This window comes from Leucopleurus acutus, assembly GCF_964270905.1.
Source record: "Leucopleurus acutus genome assembly, chromosome: 5".
NCBI classification, from domain to species: Eukaryota; Metazoa; Chordata; class Mammalia; order Artiodactyla; family Delphinidae; genus Leucopleurus; species Leucopleurus acutus.
The window spans coordinates 65,662,503-65,682,085 of record NC_139147.1 but is presented as its reverse complement, the minus strand read 5'-3'; the positions used below and the strand labels follow the sequence as shown (position 1 = coordinate 65,682,085).

Below are 19,583 nucleotides of genomic sequence, written 5' to 3'. Positions count from 1 at the left end.
TGGAGCTAAGAGTAACATATGTGGAATAGCAAATAAGATTTTAGCCTATGAATCTGAGGGCCTGCATCAGTGAGCTGTTAAAGATGAATGGACTGCTACAGACCTAATTTCTTCCCACCACTGAAGGTATTCAAGCTGGCAGGTGGCAGCTTGACTCGGATGGTCGCCAAGGGACTTATGTCTTAACTAGTGGTTTGTCTAAGTTTTCTTCCTTTAGGCATGCCTGACTCAGAAATTTGTCAGATTTATATATATGGTTTTTGGTTTTCATTTTCAAGATCTTAATAATTATCAAAAAGAAAATGTGGGCACCTGAATATGTTAGTTTCATTCTCGCTATCACATAATTAGCTGAGTGAGTCTTAACCCTAAGAAACATAAAAGCTGAAAGTGGTGTAGTAAGTTATTCAGAATATTCAGGAGTGGAGCACTTTGATTAATCAAATATTCTGTTTTATAAAGAGTTAATCGTAAGTAGATTACTAGTTTTCAATGATTTAGAATATAACAAAATTTGCTTAACAATGAGGTACGTTAGGCATTTAAATTTTTCGATATAAAAAATGTCTTAGATGGATTGGTGATACATAAGACCCCCAGACATTAGCTAGGGGCTGTAATGTATTTGCTTCCATTATTTTGAAGGAGTAGGATGAGCAGGGAGGAGTCTCAAAACTAAGAGGGGATAAATAATTGTTAGAATCCAAACACTTAAAGAGAGACAGGGAAAAGGAAATGGTCTGAGGAATGGTAAGCCACTCTTTTGATAATCTGACTGCTTTACCTTTAAAATGTATCCCAAATCTGGCCACTCCATCACTACTGACCCTGTTCAATCGATCATGTTTTCTCATCTGAATTGAAAGCAATAGCTTCTTAACTGATCTTTCCCCAATACAGTGTATTTTCCACACAGCAATCAGCGTGATAATTTTAAAATACAAACAGAATCATGGCACCCTTTGCCTAAAACACTCTTATGACTTCCCCATAGGAAAAAATATATAAACTCAATCTTTTATTGCTCATTACCTCATTCCAGCCTTCTTGCTGATTTTCAGACATACCAGGCATATGTTTCCCTGCCTTAGAGCCTGTGTGATTACTTTTTCCTCTGCCTGGAGCTCTCTGCCCCCAGATATTGTCATGGCTTGTGCTTTTTTGTCATTCAGCTGTCAGCCCAAGTGCCACTTTCTCAGAGATATCCTCCCTAAGCACCAATTTAAATTGGTTCTGCACTTCCCTTCCCAGTCATTATTGTTTTATTTCTTACCAGCAGCATAACTATTTGAAATGCTTTTGCTTGTTAGTTTGTTTATTGTCATTGCCCTCCCCCCTTAAGCAACTTATTATTAAAGATGTGGGTTTAACTGCTGTAACAGGGTGTCTAAAACAGAACAGATGTTTATTTCCCTATTGTATAAAAAGTAGGTAGGTGATATAAGGCCAGTGTGGCAACTCTTTGTATCTGTTGCTCTGCCACCCGCAATGTGCTTCTTTCAGACACCATGGTCCAAAGGCTCCAACTCCCGTCATCACATGCAGCTGGCAGGAAGGAGGAAAGGAGAAAGAGACAGCTCTTTCCTTTAAGGGCATGGCTTGGAAGTCACACACATGACTTTCCCTCGTGTTCCTTAGCCGCAAGTAGTTATTGCAAGGGAGGCTGAGAAATGAACCTTTAGTCAGCTAGGAGTCAGTGTCCAGTTAAATTTTGTGATGGCAGAAGAAACAACTAGTAATCTCTGCCATCCCCTTTCTCTCTCACATTGCAGTAAAAAGTAAGATCCAGGAGAGCAGGAATCTTGTCTATCATTCTTCAGCATTATATCCTCAGTATCTAGAAGACTACATGGCACGCTGTGGGTGTCTAGTTCATATTTATTGAATAAGTTGAGAAACTCTTGAAGGAGGACTGTGGAAACTTACAGACCTTCTGACCATCAAAATGAAAATACATTGCAACTTTCTTTTTGCTATTGATTTTTCATTTTGTTTATTATCACAGTTATATATACAGACTTAGAACTAAAAGGAACCATACACAGCATCTAGGTAATGCTATCATTTTATAGGAAGAAGAGATCAAATATAAGACATGTTTTTAAATCAAGCTAAGGGGAAAAGACTGAATGTATTGATGTATCAGTGAGTAGGGAGTTTAGATTAGTCGATGCCCAATTGGATTAATATAAGCTTTCATAAAGAGAGACCAACAACAGTAACTCTTGAAGCCTGGGAATTTAAATTTGACACTCATTATAAATATGGCATTTTAGATAATTATTCTTGCCATAATTCTGCAGGTTATCACTTGTTAACCCCAACTGTAATCTTTTCCTTCTAATACAGTAAACTTGCAAAAAAGGAGAAGGTTACATTCCAGATAGTTTAAAATAGTGTTTGAAAAGTTAAAGCAGTTTGTCATGAAAGAAGTAGAAGGTAGGTAGTCTCTTCAAGGTCCCTCAAATTCCTGTGGTCTGTAAGTATAAGATGATATAGGACAGTCTTTTGAGGGGGCAAACCTCTTTCATGTAGTAGTTCCAACTGGATACACATATTTCTTTCTGATACAGTTATTTGTTTCTCTTATAGAATTTTCATCTCATTGATTACCACCTGGCAGCATTCATCACAGTGATGCTTGCGAGGAGGCTTGTATGGGCCCTCATCTCAGAGGTAACAGCTCATTCACTGTATTCTATCACTTGTAGCTAGAGCTAGTTAGAGGTTGAAAATGTGAAATGTCCAAGTATAATTTGAATGCAATTATAAATTAATTTCTTTACTCTTACATGAATTGTGCTAGTTCTTTTTAAAAGGTTTTCTTACAGTATATTTAAAATTCAAGTGTGATATACTAATTCAACTGTTAGAAATCTCATTTGCCCAATAGGAGCTTAGTTCTAGCTTCTGCGTTCTCCAGTACAATCTTTCTAATTTTGATAGTTGCAGTAAAAATAGGATGGATTTTAGGTAACTATTGTTAAGAAGAGTTGTATAGATGTAAATAAAGAGTTGCATCTAAAACATTGTTTCAAGTAATATTCACTTGAAATTATTTATATACCATTTGTGGAGTTGCTAGCAAGAGACATTTGTTTGAGTTTACTAAAACTTAGAATTTTAAAATGACAGCATCCACACTTGCATAGGACTAATCTTGACCCTCCCTAGGTTAGGATCTCCTGTTATTTACTCTCCAATAGCAACATACTCTTTTCCTCGTCACACTCATCCCAGTGTCACCAGGGCAGCAGAGCTTGAATGTATTCATCATTTTTGCCTTATTCCAAACCCCAAGCTCTTGTGCTACCTATATGTGACAGATACTACACAAGGTCCTGGGGATACAGTGGCAACCAAGACAAATAAGACCTCTTTTTGAGGTCCTTATGATGTCTTTATGAGGCTGCCCAACCAAGAAAGACAAATATTAAACTTAAATTTATTACTAATCCTAAACATTTGAGAATGGAGGCAATGGAGTAATTCCAGTGGCTTAGATGCCTTCCCTTGACTTTGGCACATGAGGTACATTGGCATGAGGTATGTATCAGGGGAGTGATATGCAACTCTTTGTCCTGCTGGGCTGAGAACAGCTTGAGCCTACTCTACAGTTTAAGGCCCAGGCCGTAGTATTAATTCAACTGCTTCTTTGCATTTATAAGTAACTACACAAATAGTATATATTGTGTATATATTATATATGCTATGTAGTATGTTGGGTGAACTAAGAAATGTATATACAGGAGGGACCTGAAAAACTCCTTCTCCTTTCCCATGTGCTGTTGACTCCAGAAAATTGTTTTTCTGAGTTCTGACACTGCTATTTTAGAGGTTATAAGAATCTGTCATTTTCCCCTGCATTTCACTCATTCCTTCCTAGTTCAGTTTGAAAGAAAATGACATTGCAGAGCTTCATGTTTAGACAAGTATGTTTTCTTACTATATTTAATCAGTTTTAAAGATCTGGGATTAAAGAAGAATATTTGAACAGCTGTGATGTAAAGAACTAGAAGTAATGATCATGCATTATTTTCATATTTGCAAAAATCAAAAAAGAAACATTTATATAGGGATTTGTTGAAGAAGATCTGATTATTTTTTGAAGTTTCAGTAATTTATTAAACATTAATTCAGCAAACAGATTGGGGGGAGGATTCAAGGAAAAATAGAAACACTGTTGCTGCTGTTTAGGCCATGGCAGTCTAGTCTGGAGTCAGATAAATTAGTGGCTCACTATCTTTATGTATATAAAAATCACTCGTTGGTTTGTTAAAATACAGGTTCCTTGACTTGTGATTTTTGTTCCCTATATCTGGTGGTGAAAGTCAGTAGGAATTTGCATGTTCAGTAAGCAGCCCCAGTAATTCTGATGAGTGTGGTTCATGGAACATACTTTGAGAAGCCCCAGTGTAAATAAATTAGACAATATCATAAGAACTTAAAGGAGGTCTTTGTGAGGGACTATGGGAATTCAAGGAGGAAACAGCTAACTGTCCCTGGAGAGATCAAATCTTCAAGAATGAGGAAGATAAGGTGGGATGGGCAGTTCTTCTTCTTCGTTCCTTCCTTTTTTTTCTTTTTTTCCCCCCACACTAAATCTACTAAGTCCTTACTTGAGTCACATTGCTTTTGAATAAAGTCATTTATAAGCTTTTCTTTTTGGTGCTTCCAAACTTACAGGCCACTAAGGCAGGTGCAGCATCAATGATTCACTACATGGTTCTCATATCAGCTCGCTTGGTGCTACTTACTTTGTGTGGATGGGTACTTTGTTGGACCCTGGTCAATCTCTTCCGAAGCCATTCAGTCCTCAATCTCCTTTTCCTTGGCTACCCGTGAGTACTCCAGTTTTACTATTTTATTAGTAAGTCTTAAGAAATTATTTGGGTCATGCAAATGATAGTATAAAAGGGAGGGAAATGAAATTCTTCAATATAAAGCAGGAGTCCAGAAAATTGGAAAAATCAGTGGTTAGAGTGACCATATAACTTATTTTCTAAACTGGGATACAGCTGGGACAACAGACATAAACTAAGATTATCCCCAAGAGGTATGGCTCTCCTACCAATGAAGAATATTTTCATTAGCTCTGTCCACCAAATAAAATTCATATACAATAAAATTCACAAATCTTGTGTACATATGCTGAGTTTTGATAAATGCATATATCTGTGTAACTCAAAACCTTATCCCAGTATGGAACATCACCATTACTCCAGAAGTTCTTTCATGTCCCTTTCCAGTCAAACCCAATCCCCCTGTCTCCCAGAGAAAACAGTGTTTTTTTTGTTTTATTTTGGTTTTTTTTGCGGTACACGGGCCTCTCACCGCTGTGGCCTCTCCCGTTGCGGAGCCTGTGCTCCGGACGCGCAGGCCCAGCGGCCATGGCTCACGGGCCCAGCCGCTTCGCAGCACGCGGGATCCTCCCGGACCGGGGCACGGACCCGCATCCCCTGCATCGGCAGGCAGACTCTCAACCATTGCGCCACCAGGGAAGCCCGCAACAGTGTTTCGATTTTTTTTTCCACCATAGTTTAGTTTGCCAATTCTAGAATTTCATATAAATGGAATTGTACAGTATGTACACTTTCAAGCTGTCTTTGACTCAGCATGTTGTTTTTGAGATTTGTCTGTGTGATTGCATGTATCAGTAATATTTCATTGTATGAATATACCACAGTTTGTTTATTCTCCTATTGTTGGACACCTGGGTTGTTTCCAGTTTTTGACTACTATTAAAAAGAAACTGTTATGTACATTCTTAATACAAGTCTTTTTTTGCAAAGATACCTTTTCATTCTCTTGGGAGAAATATGTAGGAGTGGCACTGCTAGGCCACAAGGTAGGAGTATGTTTAGTCTTATAAGAATCTACCAGACTTTTTCCCAAAGAAGTGATACCATTTTATTCTTTCAGCAATTCTATAAGAGTCTGGTTGCTACACATTTTTGCCAGCATTTGATGTTTTCCATTTTAAAAATTTTAGCCGTTCTGTTGGTTGTGTAGTGGTATATTATTGTACATATTAGCTTATTAAACTATTTTGCATAGTTTTAACTTGTTTACATTTGGCTAAAACCTTCTTTGTTAGATGTTAACAGATAGCTATCATTTATTAAGCTCTTATTAAGTGTTAAGTGTCGGGCTAGGTGGTGCTTATAAACATCACTTCATGAAATCATCACAATGATCCAGGAAGTAGTATATTTAGTCTGCTATAACAGATCCAAAATGCTTGTGGCTTTGAAAAGTTAGAAGCTCATTCCTCTCTCCTGTATAGTGTGTATTTAAGTTATCTCGGATAGTTGTGATAGCTCCATGGTGTCAGAACTCAAGCTTCTGCTATCTTTTTGCTCCACCCTGCCTAGTGTGATAGATTGTAAGGGAGGCTGGAAAATTAAGTCTTTAGCAGGGCAGCTGTATCTCAACTAAAAATTCTGTTGCTATGATCCCCATGCTGGGCATTAGTCACCTCACTGTGGTCAGGGTAGGTAGACCTTTGTGCTCTCCTATCCCCTGGAGTGAAGCATTAATAGGCTGAGCACTTAGGTGTTGTCCTTCTCTTCCATCAACTGGCTAAGACAGGCCCTAACCACCTTTGACCATGGAGATCAAGGCTGGGTTCTGCTGGTGGCTCACAGAGGTTTGCACCTTCTTTGGTGGCATTGTCTCATGTCATGCTCAGGATGGATTTTTCTATCTCCAGATAGAAAAATCTTTTTTTCTCCACCTTTTTTTCTCACCCTTTTTGGAAACTATCTGTCTCAGTTTGCTCTGCTCTATGCCATAATAAAGACTATTATTTAAGCCCGCTTTCATCTTGGTTTTTGTTCACTGTTGGACTGATGTTGAAAGCCATGTTGAACTGTCCGGATGAAGAGGAACAGGTTTTGTGAGTGTTGCAAACTTTGTATACTCAGTGGGGATAGTATCATGGCAGAGAATAGTGTTCACTCCAGTTGTGGTCTAATTTGCATTGTTGTCCAAGGCCTCTCAGGGTAGACTGCAGGGCTCTGTGGGACTAATGTTGAGTCCTGGATGTCAGAATTTTTGATGGGTTCAGAGGTTACCCTGAGATGAGGACAGTTGTGAGAACCACCAGTGATTTTGGAGCTGCATGAGAGTGGAAGTCATGTAGTCCAGGCATGTGATTTTTAGGACCCAGGCAGAGTTCCTGGATAACTCAAGTGGAAACACCTTTCATTGCTCACCAGTCTTCATTGCTACTACAACAGAATCCCTCCCATGTACAAGGAGAGGTGATGGAGTTAACCTGTGGTTGGCAGAGTTCTACTGAAAAGGAGATTCAGATTTTTATGTGAAGCCAATTTCTATTAAAACTTAATTGAGCTGTATAGTTGGTATGCATTGAAATGAACATACCTAAAATGTACAACTTGGTAGGTTTTAATACTTGTAAAGCCACGGATCCATCATCATAATAACAAACATACAACACCAATATCTACCTTCTGACATGTCTCCCAGGACTCCCAGGCAACTACAGTTGATTTACTTTTTTTCCCACTCAATTAGTGTTTTCTAGACTGTTAATATCAGTGGCATCTTAGTGTTTACTTTTGTATTTGTCTTTTTCTTTCATGATGCATAATTATTTTGAGAATCATCTAAGTTGCAGGTATGAGTAGTTCATTTTCTTCCTGAAAAATAGCAGAAGGGTTTTTGTGGTTTGTTTCCAGTTTGGCCACCACAGATTAACTATGAACATGTGCATAAAAGTCTTCGTATGAATATATGGTTTCATATTCTAAAATGAATAACTGTACCCTTATGCATTCCTGTCAACAGTATGGAAGCATTCCAGTTCCCCTGTAATCCTCACCAGTATTTGATTGGTATGGTCAGTAGTTAAAATATTGGCTGTTTTAAAGTGTGTAGAGGTATCTCACTATAGTCTGATTGCATTTCCCTAATGATTCATAATGTTGAACATTTTAATTGTGTTCATTTGCCAGGTGTATGTCTTTGATAAAATGCCTGTTCTTTTATTTATAACTGAGAAGACAAAAGAGTAGTGTTGGAACTTCACTTTTCTTGACTTTGCTGGGTGGAATAAATGTTTCTGCTATTCACACACACACAAAAATTCTGTTGCTATGGAAGAAACAGGAGAACAGTAGCTATTGGCAGACAATTAGCAATCTTTGGCATAGGTAAAGACAGATTAAGTGGTTAAAAAATTTTCCCATGGTTAGATAGTTAATGAGAAAGACTCAGGTCTTTTTGATTCAGAGCCCTTGTCTTAACCATTACTCTAAATTCAGTAGTTCTCAAAATGTGGTTCCCAGAACAGCAGAATCAGCATCACCTGGAAATTTTTTTTTTTTTTAATAAATTTATTTATTTATTTATTTTTGGCTGTGTTGGGTCTTCGTTTCTGTGCGAGGGCTTTCTCTAGTTGTGGCGAGCGGGGGCCACTCTTCATCGCGGTGCGCGGGCCTCTCACTGTCACGGCCTTCTCTTGTTACGGAGCACAGGCTCCAGTCGCGCAGGCTCAGTAGCTGTGGCGCACGGGCTTAGTTGCTCCGCGGCATGTGGGATCTTCCCAGACCAGGGCTCGAACCCGTGTCCCCTGCATTGGCAGGCAGATTCTCAACCACTGCGCCACCAGGGAGGCCCTCACCTGGAAATTTGTTAGAAATAGAAATTCTCAGAATCTACCCCAAACTGAAGCAGAAACTCTAGAAAGTTTGTCTTTTAACAAGGCTGCTAGATGATTCTGATGCTAGCTCAAGTTTGAGAATCATTGCTCTATACTGTTTATGGTGCTGCAGTGTAAGCATGAATTTATATGGGTAGTGACAGTATAAAATAAAGGCATACTCAGAGATTGTGTGGCCAAGATGGCAGGAAGAGTCTTTCTATTGGTTGTACTCTGTTAGGTTCTAATTAAATTCCTTAAACGATTACTTAAGGCACTCATCAACTCAATTCATACAGAGTGAATTTTTACAAACATTATTTTTCATGATTCAGATTTCTTATAAGGTGTATATTTTACATCAATTGTTTCTGTATTTCTAGATTAATATTTCAGCTGTTTGAGTTGGAAACAAATGATTTAGTTATTCTATTTATCAACAATAGCTGGTTGAATCATTTAGAAGTTTAACCCTATCTAACTTGAAAGGCTTATTATGGGTATATCGAGGAATATTTTGGCCAGACTGAAGAGGATTACCATCATCAAATGGCCAGCAAACATTTTCATTTTTTTAGATATGTAAATAAGGTTTATTCTTGGAGGCTCTCCACATCCCTATAAAACAATGAAATAATCATGTAATTTAAACAAGTTTTATGTCTAAATATTTACTAACCCTTTTTAAAATTCATGAATCATTTTCTTTACCTTACAAAGCGCTCCATGCTCTAAGCCTTTGATGTTACCCTGTATCAGTTATCTATTGACATATGGTGCTGTAACGAACATCCACAGAGCCATGGTAGCATACCACACTATGTATTTACTGTGTATGTGTTGGGATCAGCTGGAAGTCAGGAGACTCTCCTGATCTTAGCTGGGTTCAGTCACATATGTGGGATTGACCAGCTGTCAGTTTAGGCAACTAGGACAGCTAAGCTCTGCTCCATGAGTCTCTCATGGCTAGCCTGGACATGGTCACATGAAATTGACAGAGTGGCAAGCTCATTTCAAGCTTATGATCCTAGCATGATACTTTTGCATTTACCCCCTCCCATCCTACTACTCCAGGGCACATTCACAGTGGATCCCAGAGCTGCTGCTAACCATCTTCTTAACTTAGCAAGAAGCTCATCCTTTCTCCCTCTATAGAGAACTATGAACAAGTGACGTTTGTTAATTTTTTTTAAATAAAATTTATAACTAAATTTTTTTTTATTTGCTATTTTTAATATCTAAATTTATGTCAGTGAAATGATCATTTTATTTATTGGGTTGACCAAAAAGTTCATTCTGGTTTTTCGCAAGATGGCACGGAAAAATGCGAACGAACTTTCTGGCCAACCCAATATAATACATACCTATACATACCTATGTTACAATGTGGAAGTTACTTAATGAGGACTTGGGAAAGTGTTTAAAATTTTTTTAAGGAACCAAAGTTGGAGGAACTATAAGAAGTTATGAAAAGTCTCACAAATTTTCAGTCCTTTAGCCAAGTAATTTTTCTTGTAAAAATTTATTTATTGTACTTTTAGAATTGTTTTCATTAATCCATCAAGTGTTTATTTAGTGCCTAGTATGTTTCAGCCACTATTCTAAGCGTCAAGGATATAGCAGTGAACTAATAAGCAGACTAAAATCTCTGGTTCTTGGAGCTTACATTGTAGTGAGGGGAGGATAGACCAAAGGGAAAAAACCCAAAATAAAAAACATGTAAAATATATGGAGTGGTAAGATCAGTGGAGAAAAATAACCAGGCAAGAGGAACTAGGAGTGCCTGTAGAAGTATGGTGGGGGAGTACGCAGGGGAGCCCCCTCACTAAGAGGAGGAAACTTGAAGGGCAAGCCATTCAAAAAATACCAGGTGTACACAAAAATCTGTGTGGGAAGTTACTTATCCCAATGGTATTTATAGTAGTGGAAAGTAAGAAACAGCCTGAGTTCTAACAAGAGAGAAATAGGTAAGTTATGGTATAGCTACATGAGAATACTATAGTACCTTTTAGAATTGTTGCTGAAAAATATTTAATGCCATAAGAAAAAGCTCAATATATACATGCTACATAACCACACACCCAAAGTTAAAACAGCAGTATACAAAACAGTTTATACTGTATGAGGCTAAACATATAAAAGAAAAAGTATAAAGTCTGTGCACCCAACTGTAAAAATTATAAAAATGATTATTTCCGGGTAGTTTCTATTGTTGTGATTTTTTTGTAGTTTCCTATTCTACAGTGAATATATATTGCCTTTGTGGGAAGAAATTAAAGAGCTTCCCAGATAATGAATTTACTGTCAGCAAAGTCTCTATTATATTACGTTCACTCTGATGAATCATGACTATTTTACTAACACAGTTATATGATCTGATCTTAGGTGGCTTCTGTGGTCTCATTTTCATACTCCCTTTTATCTACAGGTTTGGTGTTTATGTTCCTCTCTGCTGTTTCCACCAAGATAGTAGAGCTCATCTTCTTCTTGCAGACTATAACTACATGGTTCAGCACCAGGCGGTAGAGGAGAGTGCCTCGACTGTGGGTGGCTTGGCCAAGTCCAAAGACTTCCTCTCCTTACTGCTGGAGTCTCTAAAAGAACAGTTTAATAATGCCACACCCATCCCCAGCCACAGCTGCCCCCTGTCTCCAGACCTCATTCGCAATGAAGTAGAATGTCTGAAAGCAGATTTCAACCACAGAATCAAGGAAGTTCTCTTCAACTCTCTCTTCAGTGCCTACTATGTTGCATTTCTCCCCCTGTGTTTTGTGAAGGTAAGTGGTTACCTGCTTTTATGTGCTTCCTGGATTTGTGTGTGAATGACATAAACTGGGTATTTCTTATTTAATCCCCCTTTTCTCTGTCTCCCCTTTGGCAGCCTGGATGGTGGAGTTCGGCTGCATCTGGAGTGCACTAATACCTGGTTGGTGGATAGATATTTCCATATCTGTGATGCACCCGTGGTGGTCCCCTCTTTTTTTCTTTTCTTTTCTTTCTTCTTTTTTTTTAAGATTTTTTTTTTCCACCCAGTTTCTGGGGAGGATAAACTTGTACTTAGAATCCGTATGTGGTAGCTTAAGAGGAATGAGGTTTCAGTAAAATTCAGCCTACCATGGTTGATCTTATCATGGTTATCACGAGTTTCCTTGAATTTAATCTAACCTTTAAACTTTACTTTAGTAGAAAAGAAAAATGGTCTGGATGTCACTTGGGCCCAAAATCTTTTGGGTCATTTCAGTGTCCTTCCTTCACCCATTGAGAAGCATATCTACAGCTGGAGTGGTCATTCACAGAGAGCATTCACTTCTAGAAAGGAAGCACTTAAAAAGAATAATCGCCTCTCCCTCCCAACCCTAACTCATACAGCCAGAAAGTCAGGTTGAAGGATTTTGGAGGACTCTGCTCTTGAACTTTCTGCACAGACAGGAGGACAACAAATGCATGGGTGACTCAGAGTGGCATTTGTCTGCAGGGTGTATGTACACGCACCGTCCCTGCCTTCTTGCTCACCAGTACGTGGATCATTTCTCTCTCTTCTGATCTCTTCCAGAGTACCCAGTACTATGACATGCGCTGGTCATGTGAGCACCTCATTATGGTGTGGATCAATGCTTTTGTCATGCTCACCACACAACTGCTGCCATCCAAATACTGTGATTTGCTACATAAATCAGCTGCTCACCTGGGCAAGTGGCAGAAGCTTGAACATGGGTCCTACAGCAATGCTCCACAGCACATGTAAGTAGGTTAGAGGATAAAACCATTTAACACCTTTTTACATGCTGCTGATCATGTTTATTTGCTTTGTATGTCACTCTTGTTCTTGGCTTTGAACACTTAATTTTTAGTTTTTGTCTACGTGGGTGCTTATCATCCCTCTAAACTGAACGCAGGGGATATTAACTCATTTCCACCACCATCCCCAGTCCCTCCTTAAATGCCTCCTACCTTTCAACTACCCAGTCACTCTAGAATGTGTAATTTATTTCCCAAGCTATAATCTTGGAGTTTTCTTTTCAGTCCTAACCCTTTGCCCAAATTCAAAGAGTCATGACATATTTTTAATTTTCTTTAGAAGACTGTGAGATTCATCTTCTCATCTTCATTGCCACAGCTGAATAGCTGCTAGATAATTGTCTTATACTTAGGCAGCTGGAATTTGCTTCTCTCATCTTTTCTTTCTAATAAATGTAAATTTGTACTAGTGATTTTCCTAGCCCGCATTTTATTTGTTTATTTATTTTTGCTTTTTGGGTTTTTTGTTTGTTTTGTTGTTGTTGTTTTAGCCTGCATCTTTAATTGTGTTTTTCTTTTCTTCCTAAACTCACTAATGAATGTTGCCCTGCTTTTCCTAAATTTGAATGAAAACTGTCCCTAAGTGAGTTCTTTCTGAGTATTCCTCTCATTGTGTCCCCCTGTTAGTCATTTCTCTGCATGATCCCTGTGGTCCAGAATGACTGACTTTAGAACCCTTTTATTCACTTGCTTCTGAGCCTTTCATCATGCCTCTCTCTCAGACCTGGACCATCTTCATCTTCCTTTTATAATTTGAACATTTCACAAATTTCATCACCTAGAAATTCTTTCCTAATTAAGGGGGACAGATTGAGGTGACATTCCCTTCCCCCTCCCCCTCAGAGTGCTCCCTTCAATTATTTGCCTTGATGTCTGATACAGATTAGCACAGGCCTTCAAGCCCAGGAACTGAAAGAGATTGGGCCAGGCTGAAAAGAAACCCGACTGTGGGCAAAGGACAAATTTCAATAAAAATTGAAAATACAATCCACAGTACTAGTACTGTACATCTTCAGGCTCCTGATGGCACATGGCCATGAGGTGTATCATCATTTTAATGCTGGTAAGTGTGAGCAAGGCCGACGGAACATTTTCTGAACTGGGAAAGCTTCAGGGTGCTAGAATTTTTTTTTTCTTTAACATATTTAAAATGCTGTCCCAGTTCTTACCCTAGGAAACTAACCTTTCCAAAATCAGGAAGAGATGAATTAACTTAGATTTTTTAAAAAGCTTAACCTGAAGATCCCCATCCCCACCCCAACTCCATTACGTTGGTGCTGGAAAGAATGAAGCTTCTTCCATAACTTCTTTTTCCTAGAGAAACCTCTATAAAAAAAAACCAAGAAAGTGGTAAAAAGAAAAGTCTGTGTGTCGGTACCTTGTGTGTCTCTGTGTTCTTCTGTATAGCTTCTCACATATATGAAGCATTTGAAGTGTGTGATAAATGAATAGATTTTCTGTAGCTTTTTGGGATGTAATTCTGTAGTAAATGTCATGTTAGTTTGATAATGTGTGAATTTCTCCACTACTCTTACTACCATCCACTCTCTCTTCTTGTTTGTTCCCTCTAGCATTTCCACCAATAGACTCTGCTCACTTGGGATTGAGGTGACAGTCCACCTGCTTACACTGGATTTTCTGGCTCATAGATGACTTCCTTACACATTTATTTCTGCTTGTTCTCCTAAGCCTCTTAAGTCCTTTGACACTGAGTTAACTTTGCAGTTTCTCTCTACTATATAGCAATGAAGTTATAATAAATCCTTTTTGACTGCTTCCAGTTTGACCATGGAATTACTGTATTTTCAGAATTCAGGCAGATGAAGCCTTGAATACTTAATCCTTTCCATAGAAGCATAGCTGGCCTTGCCAGACACTGTCTTATCTGTAATTGCCAATAGGCTAACATTGCATTTCTTTCTCCCTTAGTTGGTCAGAAAATACAATATGGCCTCAAGGGGTGCTGGTGCGACACAGCAGGTGCTTATATAGAGCCATGGGGCCTTACAACGTGGCAGTGCCTTCAGACGTATCCCATGCCCGCTTTTATGCAAGTACAGCTTATTTCTTTTCAAACATAAGCTTAGGAGTAAGTGTTAGGAGGTTACTCTGTGTGTAAGCATCTAGCACAGTGTGTAGCACATACTAGGAAATTAAGACAGGGTAATTATTTTACTACTATAATGGCCTCTGTCCTTTGGAAATATCTTCTGAAAGGCAGATTGAAGGTGAAAATACCTATTTCTCAATTTTAATAGCTTGACTGATTTCTCTAGTTACATTGGAATTTGTTGAGTCTGGTATTACTTGAAACAAGTACACAATTATTTAAGACTTCCATTTTTCATCTTACAACTTTTATTTGTAGTAGTTTGGTTTAGTGTGTATCCTTAAGCAATATTTAATATAGTAATAATGTGATGGTTTTATTTTTTGGTATTTGTCATATGTATCATCTCCTTAAAATACTTTGACTTCCCCTTTGAAACTCAGGCAAATGCCATGACCTGTGGCCTTTTACCTTCTCTTGGATTAAAAGGGAAAAAGGCTTAAAAGTTTAAAAGGAAAAAGCAGTAGACACCCACTAAATCCAGCTTCTGTTCCATTTGAATTTACACCTTGGGTTATGTTCTATTTGATTTTTCACTTTTCCAGAAATTCTGGCTCTAGGAGGCAAAAGTATTTACTTATAAGAGAAAGGCCAGCTGATTGATGGGAGAGGGGAAAAGAAGGTACATGCAGGGAACTGTTTTTAGTAAAAATGTACATAGTGCAGTGCATTGCCTTTGAATGGAGACCATATTCTGAAAAAGAATTGGAGATTTTATTTATTTTTTAGATGCTTGAATCCCTTTCTCCCTCCCATCACTCCCTCCATCCCTCCCAGTTCCTTATGAGGGTACTTAGATTTCCTGGTTCTGCGGGCGTTTGCTACTAAGGGCCTTTTAATTAAATACTGGAAACTTGCATCAGGGCAGGATGCTTATAAATAATATGGTAGGGGAGGGTGGGGCAAGGTGAAAGGCCTTTGAATGAGGGAAATACCATAATCTCCTAGACTCCTGTGGGATTGCCTTAAGATGGAGGAGTGGACTTAGGTTACAACTACATAAGCATTTGGTTTCTACACAGAATATTTAATTCAGCCAGCTGAGTTCCACAGGCCATTAAGGACATCTGTTGGCTCTTGCAGTCCCCTGGAAACCTACAGTAACCAGATAGTTTATTAAAATTTTCTGCTTGAAATATAAGTATTTTCCTTGCTAGTGTTGGACAGCTGAAGAATCAGGTGGAATCCATAGAAGAAAGATTAAGGAAATTAACTTGTTACTGATTTTGCGTGACCAAAGTAAATCAGTGCTTCTCAAAGTGGTGGTTGGGTCACTTAGAGTCAGAATCTCTGAAGGATCCTAGGAATTTGCAGCATTTGCATATTTGGAAATGATTCTTAGGCACACTGTTTAAGAACACTCACTTAAAATGTGCCTATTACCAGTAGCTCTGGCTGTCCTCACATTTTTACTCATTCGGTTTATAGCTTACCTGCACATTTAATTATAATTGTTATAATTGCCACAGAATCTGAAATTACCTAATTTTTTTTAGAATGTTAATTCTGAGCCAATTTTATACATGATATTACTGGAGATCATGTAATAAAACCCAGGTTAAACATGTTCTTCCTCCCGCAGGAGGATCCTGAGAACCAGTTACCTTTCAGAGCTGTCATGATGATTTGGTTTTATTCTCAGATTCGAGTCCTGAGGTCTAAATTATTCTTTTAGATCTGATATACTACCGTTATCACAGTTTGCATTCTTTGACCTCTATCTTCCTATTCATAATACATTTTTATTAGTCAACCAGGATTTAGCCTCTTAGACTGAAGAATTTGGTGGGAATGAAAACAGGTCTGTTTTTAGCCAAACTCTAATTCTGACTAATTTTTCCTTCCTTCCTCATTGTTCTGTCTTTGTTCACCCTACTTATCAATACCCAGAAAAACTGAACAAAATAAAACAGACAGCATGGTGGGTAACAGTTTAAGAAAAAAATTAAGAAATTACTCTATTGATATTTCAACTTATATTGCCACTGCTCCCTGCAGACTTGTCTAGCGTAGGTGTTTATGTCTTAGACCAGCCCACAAACTAACAATGATTTTTGTATTTTTAAGCGGTTACATTTTAAGTGGTTATGAGTTACCTACATATAATATCCTCAGTTTTTGTCTCTTGACTTGAGAGTCTAAAATATTTCCCATTTGGTCCTTTATCCAGCCCCTGTCTTAGATAAATAAATATACTTTTGGTTATCTGAAATAAAATATATACCTAAGATAAAATCTAGGAAAAATTTTTGAGGCAGAGTTCTTTTGGATATAATCCCTTTTCATGTCTCGGGGTGTTGAAATAAAATGTATTTCATTATTACTTGAGCAAAAAAGAAAGGGTTTGGGTCTCTATAGCAAGAAATAGCCTGATTGATACTCAATAAGCAGATCTGCTTGTTAGTGCACATAGGAGCCTGTAAATATGAAATGATTTTAGAAGAAAAATGTGAGAATAACTGCAGTCTTTTCTATGAAATAACATTTTGCTTTTTAACTTCCTTACAGTTCCTGTTTCATCGTCCATTAAGGCTGTTAAATCTGCTTATCCTCATTGAGGGCAGTGTTGTCTTCTACCAGCTCTATTCCTTGCTGCGGTCGGAGAAGTGGAACCATACACTTTCCATGGCTCTCATCCTCTTCTGCAACTACTATGTTTTATTTAAGCTCCTCCGGGACAGAATAGTATTAGGCAGGGCATACTCCTATCCACTCAATAATTATGAACTCAAGGCAAACTAAGCTGCCTCTCAACAGTGAGGGAGAACTCAGATAAAAATATTTTCATACGTTCTATTTTTTTCTTGCGATTTTTATAAATATTTAAGATATTTTATATTTTGTATACTATTATGTTTTGAAAGGTGGGGAGGGCAAGGGACATTAAATGTATCCATAAACAAGATGATGTGATCTTTCATGTGTTAGTATATCTGAATAATATACAGAGGAGAGGTGTGCCTCCCCAGTAAAGAGATTGATTTGTTTGTATGGCTCTGGAATAACTTATTCACTTATGAACACATCTCATGTATCACTTGACACAGTACCTTTTGTGTGTCTACTTTCCTTCTAGTCTTTCTCATTATCTTTAGTCCTTAGCTGGCCTTATTGCTACAGAAAGAGAGAGATCAGTGGAGTTGCCTGACAGCACTCATTGTCTTTTTTTTCTGATTGGCAGATAGTATTGGAATGCATGGGGCAAAAGTGGGTTTTCGTCCTGGTGGGGTTCTCTTTGCTGCCTACTGGGAGGAAGCATTTCTAAGGTAGGAACTCAGCGTTCTATCTGCCGTATGACATTTAAATATACTTTTGTGTAAGCTCTTACCCTGAAACAGGATATTGTTCTCATTTTCCCTGTTCTTTCACTTCTTTTGCTTGTAAAGATTTTCCTTTTATTGTTAGCTGTTTTGAAAGAATACTTTTTAGGACAGAATAGAGTGCCCAAACTTATGAAGGAGCTGGTGTGTGACTAGATCAGTGGGAGAAGATGAGCACATATCCCCTGGGCTGGGGTCTGGGCAGGTTGAAGACACCAAGTTACTGGAGGAGTGGATGCAGTCTAGCAGCAACTCTGCTACAGAGGCATGTTGAGAGTTACCAGCAGAAGTGAAATATGAGAATTTACTTTTTTGTCCTCAGGTAGTTTGATCTGTGTGTGTTTTGAATTTCATACTCCAGAACCTTTATGTCTGTGAGCATTAACCCCTTTCAGTCCATTTTCTTGAGAGGTGATATACTTAGTCAGTTGATGTCACTAGTCATCTGAATTTCTGAGGCCTTGTCTTGAGAGCCTGAAATATATTCTCATGTGTTTTCTATGCTCACTTTGGCTTTTTTACACTGAAACACAATATGGCTTATGAAGTAAAAAAAAAAAAAAAATCACATAATTCATAAACTGGCTCTGAAAACCGTCCTTGCAGAAGAGTTCCCAACAGGTTTTCAGCAAAGGCAGCATTGTGAGGAGTAGGTGTGTGTACAGCTACCCAAGGTGACTACTATGTGTGACCATTGTTTCCTTAAATATTTTGATGGATACACTTTTTTTTTTAAATTTACATAATTTGGCAGTCAATATGAGTGTATTCAGTCATTCAACAAATACGTGTTGGCCACCAGGCACTATTTTATGCACTGGGGATATAGCAGTGAGTGAGAAAAGCAAAGGCCCTACCTCAAGAGTTTACCATGTGGGGGGCGGGGGGGTGCAAAATATGCTGTAAACAAACATATAATTTAATGTCTCCTGGTAGTAGCAATAGGTGTGGTAAAGCAAAAATTAAAAACTGATCAAGGAAATAGAAAGTGCTAGGAATGGCATTGCTAGAAGGCATCTTTTTTTTTTTTTAAATAAATTTATTTATTTATTTATTTTTGGCTGCGCTGGGTCTTCGTTGCTGCGCCTGGGTTTTCTCTAGTTGCGGCGAGTGGGGGCTACTCTTCGCTGCGGTGCGCGGGCTTCTCATTGCAGTGGCTTCTCTTGTTGCGGAGCACGGGCTCTAGGCATGCGGGCTTCAGTAGTTGTGGCTCGCGGGCTCTAGAGCGCAGGCTCAGCAGTGTGGTGCATGGGCTTAATTGCTCCACGGCATGTGGGATCTTCCTGGACCAGGGCTCGAACCCGTATTCCCTGCATTGGCAGGCGGATTCTTAACCACTGTGCCACCAGGGAAGTCCATAGAAGGCATCTTCGAGGAGTTGATTTCTGAGCAAAGATCAGATGAAGCAAGACTGAGGAGAATTCCATGTTACAGTAAAAGCAAAGTGAGTGCCCTCAGGTGGGAATAATTTTGGTACATTGGAAAAATAACAAGATAACCAGTGTGTTGGTTGTTTTTGTAAAGTGGTTCAGCCTAAATATGGTGGTTCTTGAGTGGGGGAAGGTGGGAAAGCTGCCATCTCAATATTCTTTCCTTAGGGTCTTGAAGATATGCTTCTTTTGACTAATATTTTGGTGAGATTACTTGACAGCTAAGAGCAAAATGGGTGGCCTGGGCATAAAGATGT

The 19,583-nt window shown here is 38.5% G+C and overlaps 1 protein-coding gene across 1 annotated transcript in view; it reads left to right on the top strand.

The window, feature by feature from the left end:
- TMEM39A (transmembrane protein 39A) overlaps nt 1-17,421 on the top strand; it is a 30,651-nt gene extending 13,230 nt beyond the window's left edge. The window contains exons 4-9 of the mRNA XM_082840602.1: nt 2,593-2,676; nt 4,687-4,841; nt 11,097-11,445; nt 12,222-12,409; nt 14,396-14,543; nt 17,085-17,421. Coding sequence (XP_082696728.1) covers nt 2,593-2,676; nt 4,687-4,841; nt 11,097-11,445; nt 12,222-12,409; nt 14,396-14,543; nt 17,085-17,318 — 1,158 coding nt within the window. The 3' untranslated portion in view covers nt 17,319-17,421. The remainder of the gene's footprint in view (nt 1-2,592; nt 2,677-4,686; nt 4,842-11,096; nt 11,446-12,221; nt 12,410-14,395; nt 14,544-17,084) is intronic.
- Nucleotides 17,422-19,583: the final 2,162 nt, after the last annotated feature.